Below are 14,453 nucleotides of genomic sequence, written 5' to 3'. Positions count from 1 at the left end.
GCATAGTAGTTTCGTAACTGTGGTTACTACATTCACATATTGCGAGTTATATGAAATTCTCGGTATATTTAAGCTTGTTGATTGATTTACAAAATTTTTAAAACAATTTTTCGTTAACAAAACAAATAAAGTGTGAGTTTCTAAACAAGCTCACTATAAATAGAGATTATTTCTAGTGATATCGAGATATGGGATTGAACGGAGATGTAAAATGGGGAGAAGTGATAAGGATGGAAAACGGGAAGTCCAGGACCTGTCTCCATGGGAACAGCTCGATTCGAGAGTATGCGCTTTTGGTGTCCCGGACCGACCCGAAAACAGGGTGTAGTTGTGTGACCTCGAGTTCCCCCGGTGCATCCATCCTCCCAATCCGGAACGAAAATCCGAAACGAAAAATTGGAACAAATTATTTTTTTTACAACGCTATTTGTAATAAACAACAACCGTCCAATTTAAATTTTATTTTTCAAAACTACTTTTTAAAAGAAGGTGAGTAACTTTCTTTAAGTTAATAATATCTTTTAGATCCGATTCGATTCAATTTTTTACTTTTGTTTTAATTTTTTTTCTTTTTTTTTTAGTTTTAACATCGTATTGAATCGTATAGATATTATATTGAAAATCTGGGAGTGTTTTCCCGCCAATGCGCAAGCTTATGACCTTCTTTGTTCCACATGCACTTAATTTAATATTAATTTTTACGAAAATTTTTCATTTTTAAATCCATCCGGACGATTTCTCAACCTTTCACGGTCCGCCAAACGTAATTACTCACACTTTTCACACCGTTGACCACAGACAGGAAACGCGCGCTGAATTTAAGGGCTACAAAAATTAATATGTATGCATTTTGTAACGGCTTTACCAACAAAATTTTACTTAAAAATAAACAATTTAAGTAATTTGAATAAACAAAAATCAAATTTTTGTACAATTTTTAATTTTCAGATAGCGAAAATCCATTAAAAATTTCCACTAAACTCAAAAACATAAAGCGCATTTCAACGCCATCTATCGAAACTCTAAGCTTTTAACCACGCAAACGCAATCAAGTCGACTCAGATCGTCTCGGACGTTCAAAAAACTCGGTTGGATTTTAGTTGGCTGTGAATCTTCGACTACTTACTATTAACAAATTTTTCAAAAATGAAATAAAACGTAAAAAAGTAACCAAAGAACAAGTGAAGTGAAAAACATCTTAAAAATAACCGAATAAAAATTTATAATGGAAAATAATTCTATAGCGCCGATGTCAAGTAGTGAAATGGTGAGCGGTGGTGGTGGTGAAATGGCGCCGATCGCCGAATTTGACAAGACTCCGCCAACGCCACCTGACGAGCAACAAGTTCAAATGGAAGATTTACCTCCTCCACCCCAATCAACAACGGTAACCATCAACGATGAAAAGGAAATGAAGAAAGAAGAAGTCGCCAATGGGGGTGATGAAAAAAAAGTCGACGAAAAGAAGAAAAAGAAAGAGAAAAAGAAGGAAAAGGAGAAAGAAAGTGAAAAGAAAGAGGAAGAAATCGAAAAGTAAGTACCTATTAATGTTTTTTCCATACCTAAAGAAGAATGTGAAAGTTTTTTTATACATTTTCACCCATTTCAATTCGATTTCTTCGAAGAAATCTATTTATCGAACGAATCACACGCAAAATTTAACTCGCGTAGAATACGAAATAGTTTTATTTTAAACTTTTCAAGTTTCGATCGGTTTTTATATTATTAAAAATACTAACGAACCTTGACGGCATTTTTAATGAATTTTTTAATCATCAATTGAACCCGGCCACTATTGATGTGTTTCATGATATGTCGAATCGTATTGGTTTTAATTAATATTTTAGAAATTTTGGTATATTTCTTCATTCCGTTCTATTCTTTGAAATAAAGAAATGATCGTCATTTTATTGATTTTAAACGATTTTCTTTTATCAAAGTGGGTTTTGATAAAATTTAAAAAAAAGGTAAAAACTTTTCTTATCATTGTTGGTTCATATCTTAGGTATTTAATGAATTACTAAGAGCAACAAAAAAGAAAAAAGGTTGAATATTTAAATAATAGTGTGATTAAGGATATGATTCTTTTTCTTCTTGCTATTGGTTCATTTCTTCTTGTGGTAAGCTTTCCTGCCAGCGTTTGCGTGGTCTTTCAACTAGACACTTGATTTCTGGTCTTTGTGTTTTTCGTGGTCCCTCCATTGCCGATGTCGTATTCATGTCCATCTCACCATGTCCTGCACTCCCAGATCACCTATTATGTTCACATTTGGTACTCTGTTCCAAATTGTAATGAATTTTATACCTCTTAAAATTCTCATTTTTGTAGTTCTCATTATAGCTTTTATGTGGAATGTTTGGCTTTAGTTTTGGCTGCATAGGTGAGTACTGATCGCACAAACGCCTTGTATATTCGGACTTTGCTTTCGACACCCATGTATTTGTTGCGCCATATTATATCTCTAAGGCAGCCTGATATTCTCGCTTCCTTATTTGTCTGATTCCTCATTTGGCACTTATGGCCTGTTACTTAATAACTTTCTTTACAATTATACCTTCTCCACACTCCGTTAATATTTTTGGCCTCCCTAAACATGATTTATTAGCCAAAGATTTTGTTTCTCTGTACTACAGTTAAAAAAATTAGGGTGAGCAAAAACTTTATTCACTAGAAAGCAATTTAGTTACTTCAACTTACTTTAAGCTTAGAAATCCACATTTGTAAATCCGTATTTATCATTTTCCTTCTTATTACCAGAAATACTCTCAAGTATAATCCGTAGTACACTGAACTGCTTTCCTTTGATAATATGAGTGCCAAAAATTTATCATCTAATCTCAACTCATTCCTTTCGCGCTTTTCCTGCCAATCGAATTTGGCTTCTTAATAATTCCACATTCGTTCCAAATAAGCTTACTTTTCGTAAAAGTTTGCAATTTATTATTTATTTGTAATCATTCAAAATATCACCGTTGCCATAAACGCTAATATGGTTACTTTTTCCTTATTTACACTGTGAACATGATGTTTAAATCAAACATTAATCGCTATGATATTATGATGAATGTTTTTGTGTTTCCTGGAAAATCAAGAAAATTTATTTACTTTATGTTAAATTGGGAATTTGGAGATTAAGTTTATTATTTTAGGATGTACGTTTAACAGAGTTAAACAAAGCAATTCTATTCGAACGGTTATAGAATGATTACGATATATGAAAAAAGTCGTCCATAATGAGCCAATTCTGCACAATAAAAAAATTACATAATTTTTAGAAAAGAAAATATAGTTGGGTTATTGTTCTCTGTTGGTCTTATTTATTACGTTACTATCTAAATAGTGTATAGGATGTGACCAATATACTCGCTTTCCGAGCGCAATAAGGAAGAACAATCAGGCCTCATCTTTTACGCAATTAACATATCATAAACTGAACAAATAGTTTTGCACTCTCATAAACGTTTCGTACCCGATTTCAAATTTTAACCATAAAATAATAAATTTGTTAAAAGCACAAATCCGATTAAAATCATAATAATTAATAATTATTAATTAAAAATTATTTTAAAATGGTTATTAAAAATAGAAATCTTTAATTTATAATATCGCTATTTCCAAACAGATGGCGCTATATCCCTAGGTTGCACACCGCGGAGTTTGAAAACTATTACCGAGTTTTTTTTTTATTTTTTTTAGTTGACCAGTTGGCCGCGACTGGTTATGACCCTTCACTTGTTTCACCGTCGAGTGTCGATTCTCTTTAGTCGCGTTTAAAATTTCTTAGGTGACGGTCGCATTTAGATAATTTGTGCCATTTAAACAAATTAAATTGGTGTCGTTTTTAATTAATACATTTCTTAATTAAGTTTTTGTTTTCATCGAATCAACTTTATTTGGAGTTTTGAACCAAAATGGGTAAAAATAAAATGCACACGTAAGTAATAAGTTTTCAAAAGTTTACTTAAAATTGTAATTAATTTTTTTAAACGATTAAAATCGTCGTTGTTTTTTTCTAATAGCGTGATAAACGGAAATACTATTTTAACCGGACAAGTTTTATGTATCTGTAGTATATATATATATAAACGGTGAAGCGAGTGCATAAAACGATGATAAAATCTGAAAAAGAGGACAAAGAGATAGTATGTTGTCATTGCCAGAGGGTTTAAAAAGGGGGGTTGGAGTTTGATTGATGATGAACTTTTAAAAATGAAACATGAGGGTGATTCTTTTGAAATGTCGTTGACCCTTTTAATTCACTTAAAAAGTTTTCATTTCATCGTAAATTGCACCCTTATTAATAATTAATTAAATTTACAATCAATTTTTTTAACAATAAGATTTGTTTACAAAAAAGAATACGTCACAATTAGTTACGTAACGTTTAAATAAAATACCTCACGTCCTAATTACACATGTATAAAGCTAAAATTAAAGATTAGTAACTTGTAAACAATCCCTATTTTATAAACTCTAAACTTCTTTTAATTGTTTCATTTCTCCTTATACTTCAAGGCCTAATGATAATGATTTCATTTCGATTGTGTCCATTGCTTATAAAGCGCCTTTGATGTTTACATTTAGATTAAAAGTTTTTACTTTTATATTGTTTATATGCAATGTTGAGTTTTTCATTTAACGTTTATCGCAAATCAAAAATTATTTATCTTTGAAACAAGTTTTTTTTTAAATTTTGCAATTTTTGAGTTGTTCCACCGAGATGAGTGCCCAAAGAAAAATCACGCAGTAATAAACAAAACAGTAGATTTTGAGGTATTTTTATAAATCGTTCTTAAATGACTACTTAGATTCCAAAGATTCAAGTAGAAAGGTTTCAAAGAGAATCCAATTTTCATCGGTTTCTGATTTGGAAATCTAAGCTCTTGATTATTCTCTGTGGTAAGCCTTCTTTTTTGGTCCTTTTGTATCAAATCGCCCAAGGTCGTTTGTGGGCGAAGCGCTACATTTCGCGCCTAAAATCTAGTGCCTCGGCGGTTTAAAGGTAAATGTCTGCTTATAAGAGACCGCATATTAACCAAGATATGTAATGAATGCTAAAATCTTCCAAAGCTGACGATTTGGTATTGATACATCAAATCCAGTGCCTCGCCCGCAAGCGACCTCGGCGATTTGAAGATAAATCTCTTCTTATAAGAGAGTTTGTATCTTTACCATGATGTGTAATGAACGAGTTTGCCTCAAATCGCCGAGGTCGCTTGCGGGCGAGGGGCTAAATCTTCCAAAGCTGACGATTTGGTATTGATACATCAAATCCAGCGCCTCGCCCGCAAGCGACCTCGGCGATTTGAAGATAAATCTCTTCTTATAAAAGAGTTTGTATCTTTACCATGATGTGTAATGAACGACTTCGCCTCCAATCGCCGAGGTCGCTTGCGGGCGAGGCGCTAAATCTTCCAAAGCTGACGATTTGGTATTGATATATCAAATCCAGCGCCTCACCCGCAAACGACCTCGGCGATTTGAGGATAGATCTCTTCTTATAAGAGTGACCCCAGCCATTTGAGGGTAAATATTTGACTGCATATCTTGGTAAAGATATAAAGTCCCTTATCTAGATCTAGCGCCTCGCCCGTAAGTGACCTCGTCGATTCGAATTGTCTTCTTATAAGAGGCTTTGTATCTTTACCAAGATATGTAATCAACGATTCGGTTTCAAATCGCTGAGTTCAAAAGATTTACAAATTGTTTTTAAAGAATTTCTAATTTTTCTAGCGGGTAGTAGCTGAAACTATATTTAACTCCAAATTATTAATTTGTTTAATAATAATAACTGTCACTTTTTAAATATGTACCTACTTATTTGTTTGCATAATGAGAATTTAATAAGAATGAAAAGTGTTGTATGATGTGGGATTGTAATGTTGCATATGTTAAAGAAAATTCTCCCGTTAAAAGGAGTGTAAATTTCGTTGGGTTCGTGTTACACAACAGTCCCCCACGTAAAGTCACCTCCGACTTTTTAATTAAGAAGAGAAGTCGAGGCGCGGCTTTTCAAATGAATTCACTTCACGATAATATACCGATCCTCATTCAACCTGTATAATCATTTTGCTGCCGCATCTTCAAGGATACACAATTTATTTATATGCGTCCTTTTTTATTTGCTTTAAAAAAAAAATACCTACCTATATACAGGATGATTCTATTATACCCGGTTTATCTCTAATTACTTATTTTATTTAACAAATAATGAAATTGCGTCGCATACTTTTTTTAAGTTAATATAATAAATTATATTCTTATGACTTATGACAAACGAAAGCGAGAAATTCTCGTGAATTTTATGGTTTTAAATTTTATTAAGTGAGTTCTTTGCCGTATATAGTACTTGTAAGTTGTGGAAGTGGAAATTATTAGCAATTAAAATGGTTGGAATGTGAGTCATGTTGCAGTTGTTGACGGTAAATTAGGATGTGAAAATTGATAAAATGCTTTATAACTTAGAAAATTTGATAAATTCTTTTCAAACAATAACTCGTCATCGCACCGTGATAAAAATTTAAATCTTTTTTTAAATTTTCTTAATCTAATAAATAAATTAAATCTTTTTATCCTTTTAATTCCTCCTTTCTTAATCCACCTAAATTTCACAACAATTTTACAAAAGGACATGATATTCAGAAACACGTGTTTAAAAATGTTTATACATTCAAAGTAATGTCAGTGTAATTTACGTTAAAAGTTTTATAGTAGATATTCAAGATATTTCTAGAATTATATTTTTAAACATTTTACATCGCGGTATTTAAGTTTTTAAGATATAAATTTCTTATTGATGTCTCGACATGTGTTCAGGTTTAGAGCCACTTCCGGTTAAAGGAATTAACTCTCCACAGTTGATTCAAGTTTCCGCGTTAAGTGTAAACAACCGGTTACGAAAGCTTGTATTCGCAGCTAATTACGTTTTTGAATCATTGTTTACATACAACATCATAATAGAAATGGATGCAGTAGCTTTAAAAACGTATAGATGCATCAACATTTTGAGGTCAAATTTTTGCACACTTACTTTCCACTGCATATAACGAGAATTTCATATAACTCGCAATGTATGAAAGCAGTAACCTTCGTAATGAAACTACTATGCACTTGCACTGACGATTTTGATGTCATAGATAATGTTGAGGAAGACGTCAGAGATATCAAGTAGTGAGAAATAGTCGAGGATTATGTTGGGTGATGGCTGAGGTAGTGTAAAGGGATGCCATATGTTGAAAAATAAAGAATATCAAGCGATTTTGACTAAGGGCAAGGATGTTATGGACCATCAAAAAAGATGCCAAGGATAATACCACAGAACTACCATGCTTCATGTCCATGTTTAATTGTTCATTGCATATAATTAGAAATCAGTTTTCTTATTAGACGAATAATGGAGAAACTGACGAAAAAGTTATTAATCATTAATTATTAAAAATTAAATTTTCTAATATAATAAATTGTATAGTGTCAATATTAAAAATTACAAAAGTATTCACACCACACCTTAATAATTGTAAAACCCCTTATATAACATTCCTTCCACTTTTCGTCGCATACACCATACTCTTGCCAGAGCGCGGTGTTGCAAAACGACTAGTAGGAAATGACATTTATTTATGAAACATACAACAGAGTCGGAGATAGACGTATATTATGAACAGTCAAGGTCTTTTTGCAAATTACCCACAGTTTATAAGTTGGGGTGATAACACGATCAATTTTGTTGTTATAAAACGGCCAACGCTTTACGTTTTAAGGATTATGCACGTTTTCGTGGTGGGAAGCGAGAGTTATGTAACCTAAAGCGACGATGTTTTAAAAGGTTCAAAGAGGATCTGGTTACGGTTCTCTTTCGGAATGTAACGCTTCGTCCAAAGTATTTCATTTAAATCGTTAATTTTTACAGTTACGCACACAATTCCGTGTCCGCGCACTTTACAGTCACCTCTGGTACAAACTCATTAAAATGCATCACTAAACGTCATTCTCTCTCTGAACGGATATAAATATCTGTTTTGTTATATACAGGTGGTTATTGCTTTATACCATCTAAATATGAAAAAAATAGAATAAAATTTAAATAATATATAATTGTAATCAAATTTATAATCGTTAGCTTAGGTTGGTTCAAAATTTGTTTAGAATTTTTAGTTTGAGTTGAGCGCGAACAGAGAAGAGTATAATGCGTGGGTAGATGGTTATTTGCGAACCTTAACAGAATAATTCCCCGTTTTAAATTGAATAAAGCTATTCGAATAACCGTGCGAAAGTAAGAAACGTCAGCTTCCATCTATTTATTTATTTTTCCCTTAAAAAATAACTTAACTTTTAAGTTGGTATCTTTACCTGTCAATGTCAAATTAATCTTCTACGAAATCAAATCATTTAATGCCATCGTTTCTAATTTAAAATGTAAACAAAACTAGTTTACTATAAAGTTGGATTTATTTGAGCGCGATTTTTCTAACGTATTAACATCTAGAGATCACCCAGCTTCCAGCTTCAATAGACTCTCTCTGAACTCTCCTAGAGTAGGTCATTATCGACGTGTGAGAAGAGAAAACCGTTCCGTTAGTTTCAAACAAATGTTGAAGTCTTCACGATGAACCGTCTTTCAGAAAGGAGAATCGATTTTTTTTTAATTCGCTCTCTTTATTTATTTTTTCGTAATTATCTATAAGATTGAAAATTATTCTAAATTTATTATTTAACATTAACATTCTTGAAATGTCAAATTAAATATATTAAAAAAGTTATTTTATTTTATACTGTTTTAAGTTGGTAAAATATGACAACTTACTAAGTGACAGTTCAAAACTTAAATGTATTTGAAGTCCAAAAAAAATTGGTGTTTAATTTTTTACCTTTTTTTTTTTGACAGACACAGACATTATGAGGAAGAAAACGAATGGGGTTGCGGTAGTTGGTTCGAATACACCCTGGTGGTTGTTTTGGCGAGTATTTTACTTCTCGGTTCGTTGGCGCTTACCCTATACTGGACCATACAGTACCACAATGGATTCGCGTGGCGTGAAAACGGAAACAAACAGTTCAATTTGCATCCGGTGCTTATGGTGGCCGGATTTATTACATTTAGCGGTTTCTGTAAGTTATTGCTATCTTCTTCACTTTCTTTTATTTATTTTTTTTTATTATCTTTTCCAGCAATTCTTCTTTACCGCATCTGTAGATGTTGCAGAAGGATATATGTTAAACTGCTCCACACGGTGTTTCACGCCCTCGCCATTCCATGCGTTGCAATCGGATTTTTAGCCGTTTTAGATTATCATAACCTTAAAACACCGCCAATTCCCAATTTTTATTCACTCCACAGCTGGATTGGACTTGTTACAATGGGTTTATTTGCTATTCAGGTAAAAGATTATTGTTCATATTCTAATACTACCTTGACAGATTTTAATTACATTTAACATAAACGCTAATAACACGCATAAAATAATATAATAATAATATAATCATGTGACAATTACTTTCAAAACATAAAAATAAAACACTTTTCCCTTCGAGCTTTAACATATGCTATAGTGTTATAGCTCCGCTGCGAAATACTGCGGTAATAAGTCGCCGTGACAGGTAGGTAAATTATCTGGTTAGGTAACCTATGTGAAATATATACTACGAGAGTAAAAGAGTACTGAAACTGCAAATAAGACAAGAATATATTAACGGAGAATCAAACGGGCATCAGACGAGGATGAAGTATAACAACATTAATCAATAACTAATACATACATACAATAAAGATGGTTTAAAAAAGCACTAAGGTGCTTTCTAAGTATGTAGACGTTTCAGAAGTAAAATAAGAATGAGGGAGGTGGGATAGAATAGTTTTAGAAGTAAGAGTATAAAAAGAGATTTTTCTACTTGGAGTCTTAATATTCGTAGTAGAAAATTAGATACTTGTTACTGATTGCGGAAAATTAGATGCTGCTGATAAAAGATAAAGTAATACCAATGAAAAAGTAGGTCCTGCTTATAGGAGGCTAAACACTACTGATGGAAAACTAGATACCACTGCAAAAAACTACCTGTTACTTACAAATCACTAGATACTATTGGCGAAAAACTAGATATTGTTGATTGGCTTAGATACTGAACGCCGATGATTACTTGCTGTCTGCAGATTGCTACTTACAGTTTACAAACCACTAGATAGTGTTGGCACATAACTAATATTGTTAGCAAAGGCCTAGATACTGTTTGCTGAATAATATTTACTACTTGCAGAAGATTAGATATTACTGGTGGAAGATAAAATAATACCAATAGAAGAGTAGGTCTTATTTATAGACTAAACACTGAGTGTAGAGAAGTGTAGATGCTGCGAATAGAAAACTAGATACTGTTGGCAAAAGACTTTCTACTACTTATGAACCACTAGAAATTGTTGGCAAAGGCTTAGATACTGCTTGCAGAGTATTACTTACTGCTTACACAAGACTTATATGTACCTGCGATGTCTAAAATGACACAAAGAAAGCTCTTGTTTCCCTAGAAAGTCTTGGATACCTATTAACTACAAAACCAACATGCTATATTTAATTTCATCCAGTTGTCAAAGAGTTCTTGGAAGGGAGCTTGGTACTGCGTTCCACCTTCTATATCTTCTGAAACGCAAATCATGATCTGTTTTTCCTAAGCAATAGATGCTATACCTATTATATTATATAGAGCTTGGTAGACATATTTCCTCTTCATTCTATTAATATAAATTGCAACTTTTTAATAATTAAGCATCTTTAATCTTTAATATATTTAGTTTGTAGTGGGATTCTTCAGTTTCTTAGTCCTATTGTGCTGTGAAGGAGCCACAGCAGCTTTTCGAGCGTCATTGGTACCCATACACGCCTCTTTTGGACTTACCACATTCATGTTAGCCATAGCAGCGTGCCTCACCGGTTTAACCGAAAAAGTTATTTGGACACTTGAGTAAGTTTTTTTTTTTAATTAATTATTCTTATTACCCATTTTGTTGGAGTTTTACGATTTTTGTGAGTGTTTTTTGTTGCTATTAAAAAAACATCTTTCCTTAATTAATCAAGTTAAAAGGATATTAAGAGGTTAATTCATCCTGAGACCTATAGTGACATTTATGATTATAAGGTCATTTTGGATGAATCATAATATTATTTTCTCGATGAATTATTCCAGATCAAGGTATTCGCGCTGGGACTCTCAAGGGATCATCGTTAATTCGATCGGAATGTCTTTAATCGGTTTGGCAGTTGTGATGGTTTATATATTACAACGAGATGAATTTCGATTTCGCGCTCATATTTTAATACGGTCCGGGGATCTTTAAAAAAATCGGCCATATTTACAGCTTTTTGACGTTTTTTTTGTTTTGAATTTTTTTTTTGAGGTTAAATGCTTTTTTGTACTAAAACTTGCATGACAAATAAAATTTGGCTATTTTTATTATTTGAATTGCTTTCTTAACCTTTATTAACCATCTCTTAACTGTGCTTACTTAACATAGATTTTTTTTAACTCACCAGATCAAAATACTCCGAGTGGCAGGAAGAAGGGATAATTGTTAATGCACTGGGTGCCGCGTTGGTAGCACTGGGCGTGTTGGTATCTTACGCGGTTCGATCGCCATCTATGCGCGAAGGTACAAAGGTTTACGTAACGGAACGATTGTAGGAGAAGGCGCCGGATGGCGCTGCTAACAGTTCGGAAACTTTTGAAAATGGGAGTAACAATGCGATTGAACGTTATTAACCAAATTTTTTTAATACTAACAAATTAATCAAAAGAAAATGAATGGAAAAAAATTGATAAAGCTCACGTACTCATAAATTAATTACTAATGTAGTGGTCGCATTTACATATTATTGACATAACCTCGAATAATCGTTTTTAATTGTTGTATAGACGTCAAAAAGGTATGTAGGTTAAATTAAATCGGATCGTAAGCGTAATTTAATACATTAAAACAAAGTTAAAAATAAACTAGGATAATTATTAAGATAATTCGAGTTGTTTAGTAACGTTTAAGACTTTGTACAAGTACAAGTTATGTTTAAAAAAGGACCAACTCAAAAAAATGGTAAATGATGTTTACAACTAAAAATAAAAATCGATTTGTTATATTATTACTATATGATATATGTTTTTATATAAATATATACCTTGTTGTTATTATTTACATGATAAATTGTATTATGATTCCAATTTTGAATAAATTAATTAAGTCTTTATATACGAACATAAAGAAGAAAGTATTTATAAGGATCTATTTATAAGGTGTATTCCATCTGTATCGAGTATTAATCAAAGCATAATGTGGAAAATTTATATGTGTATGTGTATTTGTAAGAAAAATTTTAATAAATGTTTAGAATAGAGTTTCAACTTTATTTTTATTATTAAAAAATTCCTAAGTAAACTATCAAAAAGTTTTTTTACTTATATTACTATACCCAATTCCCAAACAAGTTAACAACACTTTATCATTTTCCACTTCATCATCTTCACATTGATAATTTTCTATTTTAAATGTAACCCCAAAAAATTCTCTAATATGTTGTAAAAAGTTAATTGAATAATCACTAAGTGGTCCCAAAACGATTTTTGAAACATCTTTTTGTCCTAAAGCCATAAATAAAATCGCCAATGATTGAGATGCGGAATCAGTACATCCTCCATTCAAAATTTCCTCACATAACCTTTGAGCAGCCATAACCCCAACATCTTCTGGAATCGAAGGCGTATCGCCTGGTTGTAATACTTTTGAAACAGCTTCTGATGAGTAAAAAATCCCTGTTGTTGTTTCAGCATATAAATGGACCCCAAAACCGGGGCTTTTACCAGATTGGTTCCCTTTCCGTTGATCAGTACTTATAAAAACGTCAGGTAAAAAATTTAAAAGTACTCCTTTCGCGGATTCAACCATACGATTAGCCATTGAAGGCGACATTCTTAGCGCATACGCCGTCCCCCGAATTCTTTTAACCATTCCAAAATCAAGTAATTGAATTGGTCTTAATTTAGTTCGAATGGGACATTTAAAAACAACTTCACCACCTCCGTTTGGTAAAACACCTCTCTTAGTTATTTTTAATTCAATACCTTCATCATCAACAACAAACTTTTTTAAAACAGGTATTGAAGAAATTTTAATATGATCAACAGATGGGTCTATAACGTTTGATGTAACACCTTGTAACGTTACATTTACAGGTTGCTTACAAAAAAATCCCAACATTAAACAAGCCTCCAAATAATATCCTAAAAATAAATAAAACTATAAAATAAACGGATATTTAAGGAGGTTAAGTTACCTATAGATCGTTCCGTTCCGCAATCATGTTTAATAACACCCCCGTTTAATAAACCAGGTTGAAAATAAATACTTGTTCCAGTTGCGTTTAATTCAACGATCGTTCCGTTTGTTAGTTTATCAAATAATCGTATTAATTTGTCTTCGTATTCTCTTAAACCCGGCTCATCATCTTTCGTTCTTATATCAATTATTTTTACTGCTTTTCCGCTTAATATTGATAGAATTAAACGTTGTTTAAACCAAGCACTTCCTTTATACACTAAAGTGTTATCTTTATTTGAAATTGCTACCATTTTTTATAATTAATATATTTACTAAATAAATTCGTTTTTTAGGTTATATTTTTGACAATGTGTTTTGAGAGTATAATTGGTTGCCTAAATATATGAACGCAAAGGCCTTGCTGTGACGTAATTGGAAGAATTGACATTTCTATGTTTTTATTTATACAGTGTATTTCATTTAAAAAGCAATAAACAAAAATACAAATATAAAAAGAAAAAATAAAATAAAATTTAAAAAATATTAAAATATACAGCGAAATATTAACGGTTATAATTTTATTATTGTTAGGTTATCCAACTTGACTCGGCTACCATGGTGATTAAATGGTTAATATACAAATATTGCAGGTGGTTGTCAAAATTGAAATTACATTTAAGTATTTTTAAGGAAAAAGTCTTATTTAAATGGTTTAAAAGGCTGTATTTAACTCAAAATTGGTTTATCTAGGGTATTATAAACAAGGTAAGTGGATTAAATCAAAAAAAGATATTTTTAATTTATTTCTCTTAATTAGAATCGATTTAAATTAACTACAATTAACGAATTTGTTATGAATGCGAGATAATCGTAAAGATTTCGAATTGTTTTAAAATTAACAAAAATTAGGTTAGAATTGATAAAAAAATCGGAATAAAATTTTTTTATTTTATAGGTTATCCAACTTGACTCGGTTACCATGGTGATTAAGATCCAAATATTGCAGTTGCTTGTCAAAATTGACGTTGAATTTAAGTTTTTTTTAATGAAAAACACATAATTAATTGGATTTAAAGGTTGTATTTAATTCAAAATGGGTAAATAGATGAAATTATAAACAAGGTAAGTGCATTAAATCAAAAAAAAACATTTTTAGAT

At 31.7% G+C, this 14,453-nt stretch overlaps 2 protein-coding genes across 4 annotated transcripts; one reads left to right on the top strand and one right to left on the bottom strand.

Annotated features, from left to right (window-relative positions):
• Positions 1–325: 325 nt before the first annotated feature.
• LOC111427168 (no extended memory) lies at positions 326–12,375 on the top strand. Of its 3 annotated transcripts, none has more exons than XM_023062165.2 (6): positions 326–489; positions 949–1,533; positions 8,886–9,109; positions 9,170–9,378; positions 10,785–10,954; positions 11,524–12,375. In XM_023062165.2, exons 2-6 carry the CDS (start codon positions 1,226–1,228, stop codon positions 11,669–11,671), a joined length of 1,059 nt encoding a protein of 352 aa, XP_022917933.1. In that variant the 5' UTR covers positions 326–489; positions 949–1,225; the 3' UTR covers positions 11,672–12,375. The 3 variants fall into 3 exon arrangements, with proteins under 3 accessions (XP_022917933.1, XP_022917932.1, XP_071050077.1); XM_023062164.2 differs by having other exon boundaries at positions 11,177–12,375; XM_071193976.1 differs by lacking the exons at positions 326–489; positions 949–1,533 and adding an exon at positions 3,713–3,935 and having other exon boundaries at positions 11,177–12,375.
• LOC111427167 (RNA terminal phosphate cyclase 1) lies at positions 12,372–13,675 on the bottom strand. Its single transcript, XM_023062163.2, has 2 exons — positions 13,312–13,675; positions 12,372–13,258 (listed from the first exon to the last, which is right to left on the bottom strand). Exons 1-2 carry the CDS (start codon positions 13,604–13,606, stop codon positions 12,420–12,422), a joined length of 1,134 nt encoding a protein of 377 aa, XP_022917931.2. The 5' UTR covers positions 13,607–13,675; the 3' UTR covers positions 12,372–12,419.
• Between the last annotated feature and the right edge of the window lie 778 nt (positions 13,676–14,453).

Source organism: Onthophagus taurus, chromosome 2, assembly GCF_036711975.1.
Source record: "Onthophagus taurus isolate NC chromosome 2, IU_Otau_3.0, whole genome shotgun sequence".
Classification (NCBI taxonomy): Eukaryota; Metazoa; Arthropoda; class Insecta; order Coleoptera; family Scarabaeidae; genus Onthophagus; species Onthophagus taurus.
Note: the sequence above shows the minus strand (reverse complement) of the source record. Positions and strands in the feature narration are given on the sequence as shown.

Bases quoted from the DNA above. Each gene is read 5' to 3' on its own strand.
- LOC111427168 (XM_023062164.2), top strand. From the start codon at position 1,226: ATGGAAAATAATTCTATAGCGCCGATGTCAAGTAGTGAAATGGTGAGC. The intron at 9,110-9,169 runs GTAAGTTATTGC...TATCTTTTCCAG, and splicing joins TATTACATTTAGCGGTTTCT to CAATTCTTCTTTACCGCATC. The intron at 9,379-10,784 runs GTAAAAGATTAT...TAATATATTTAG, and splicing joins TGGGTTTATTTGCTATTCAG to TTTGTAGTGGGATTCTTCAG.
- LOC111427167 (XM_023062163.2), bottom strand. From the start codon at position 13,606: ATGGTAGCAATTTCAAATAAAGATAACACTTTAGTGTATAAAGGAAGT. The intron at 13,259-13,311 runs GTAACTTAACCT...ATTTATTTTTAG, and splicing joins CGGAACGGAACGATCTATAG to GATATTATTTGGAGGCTTGT.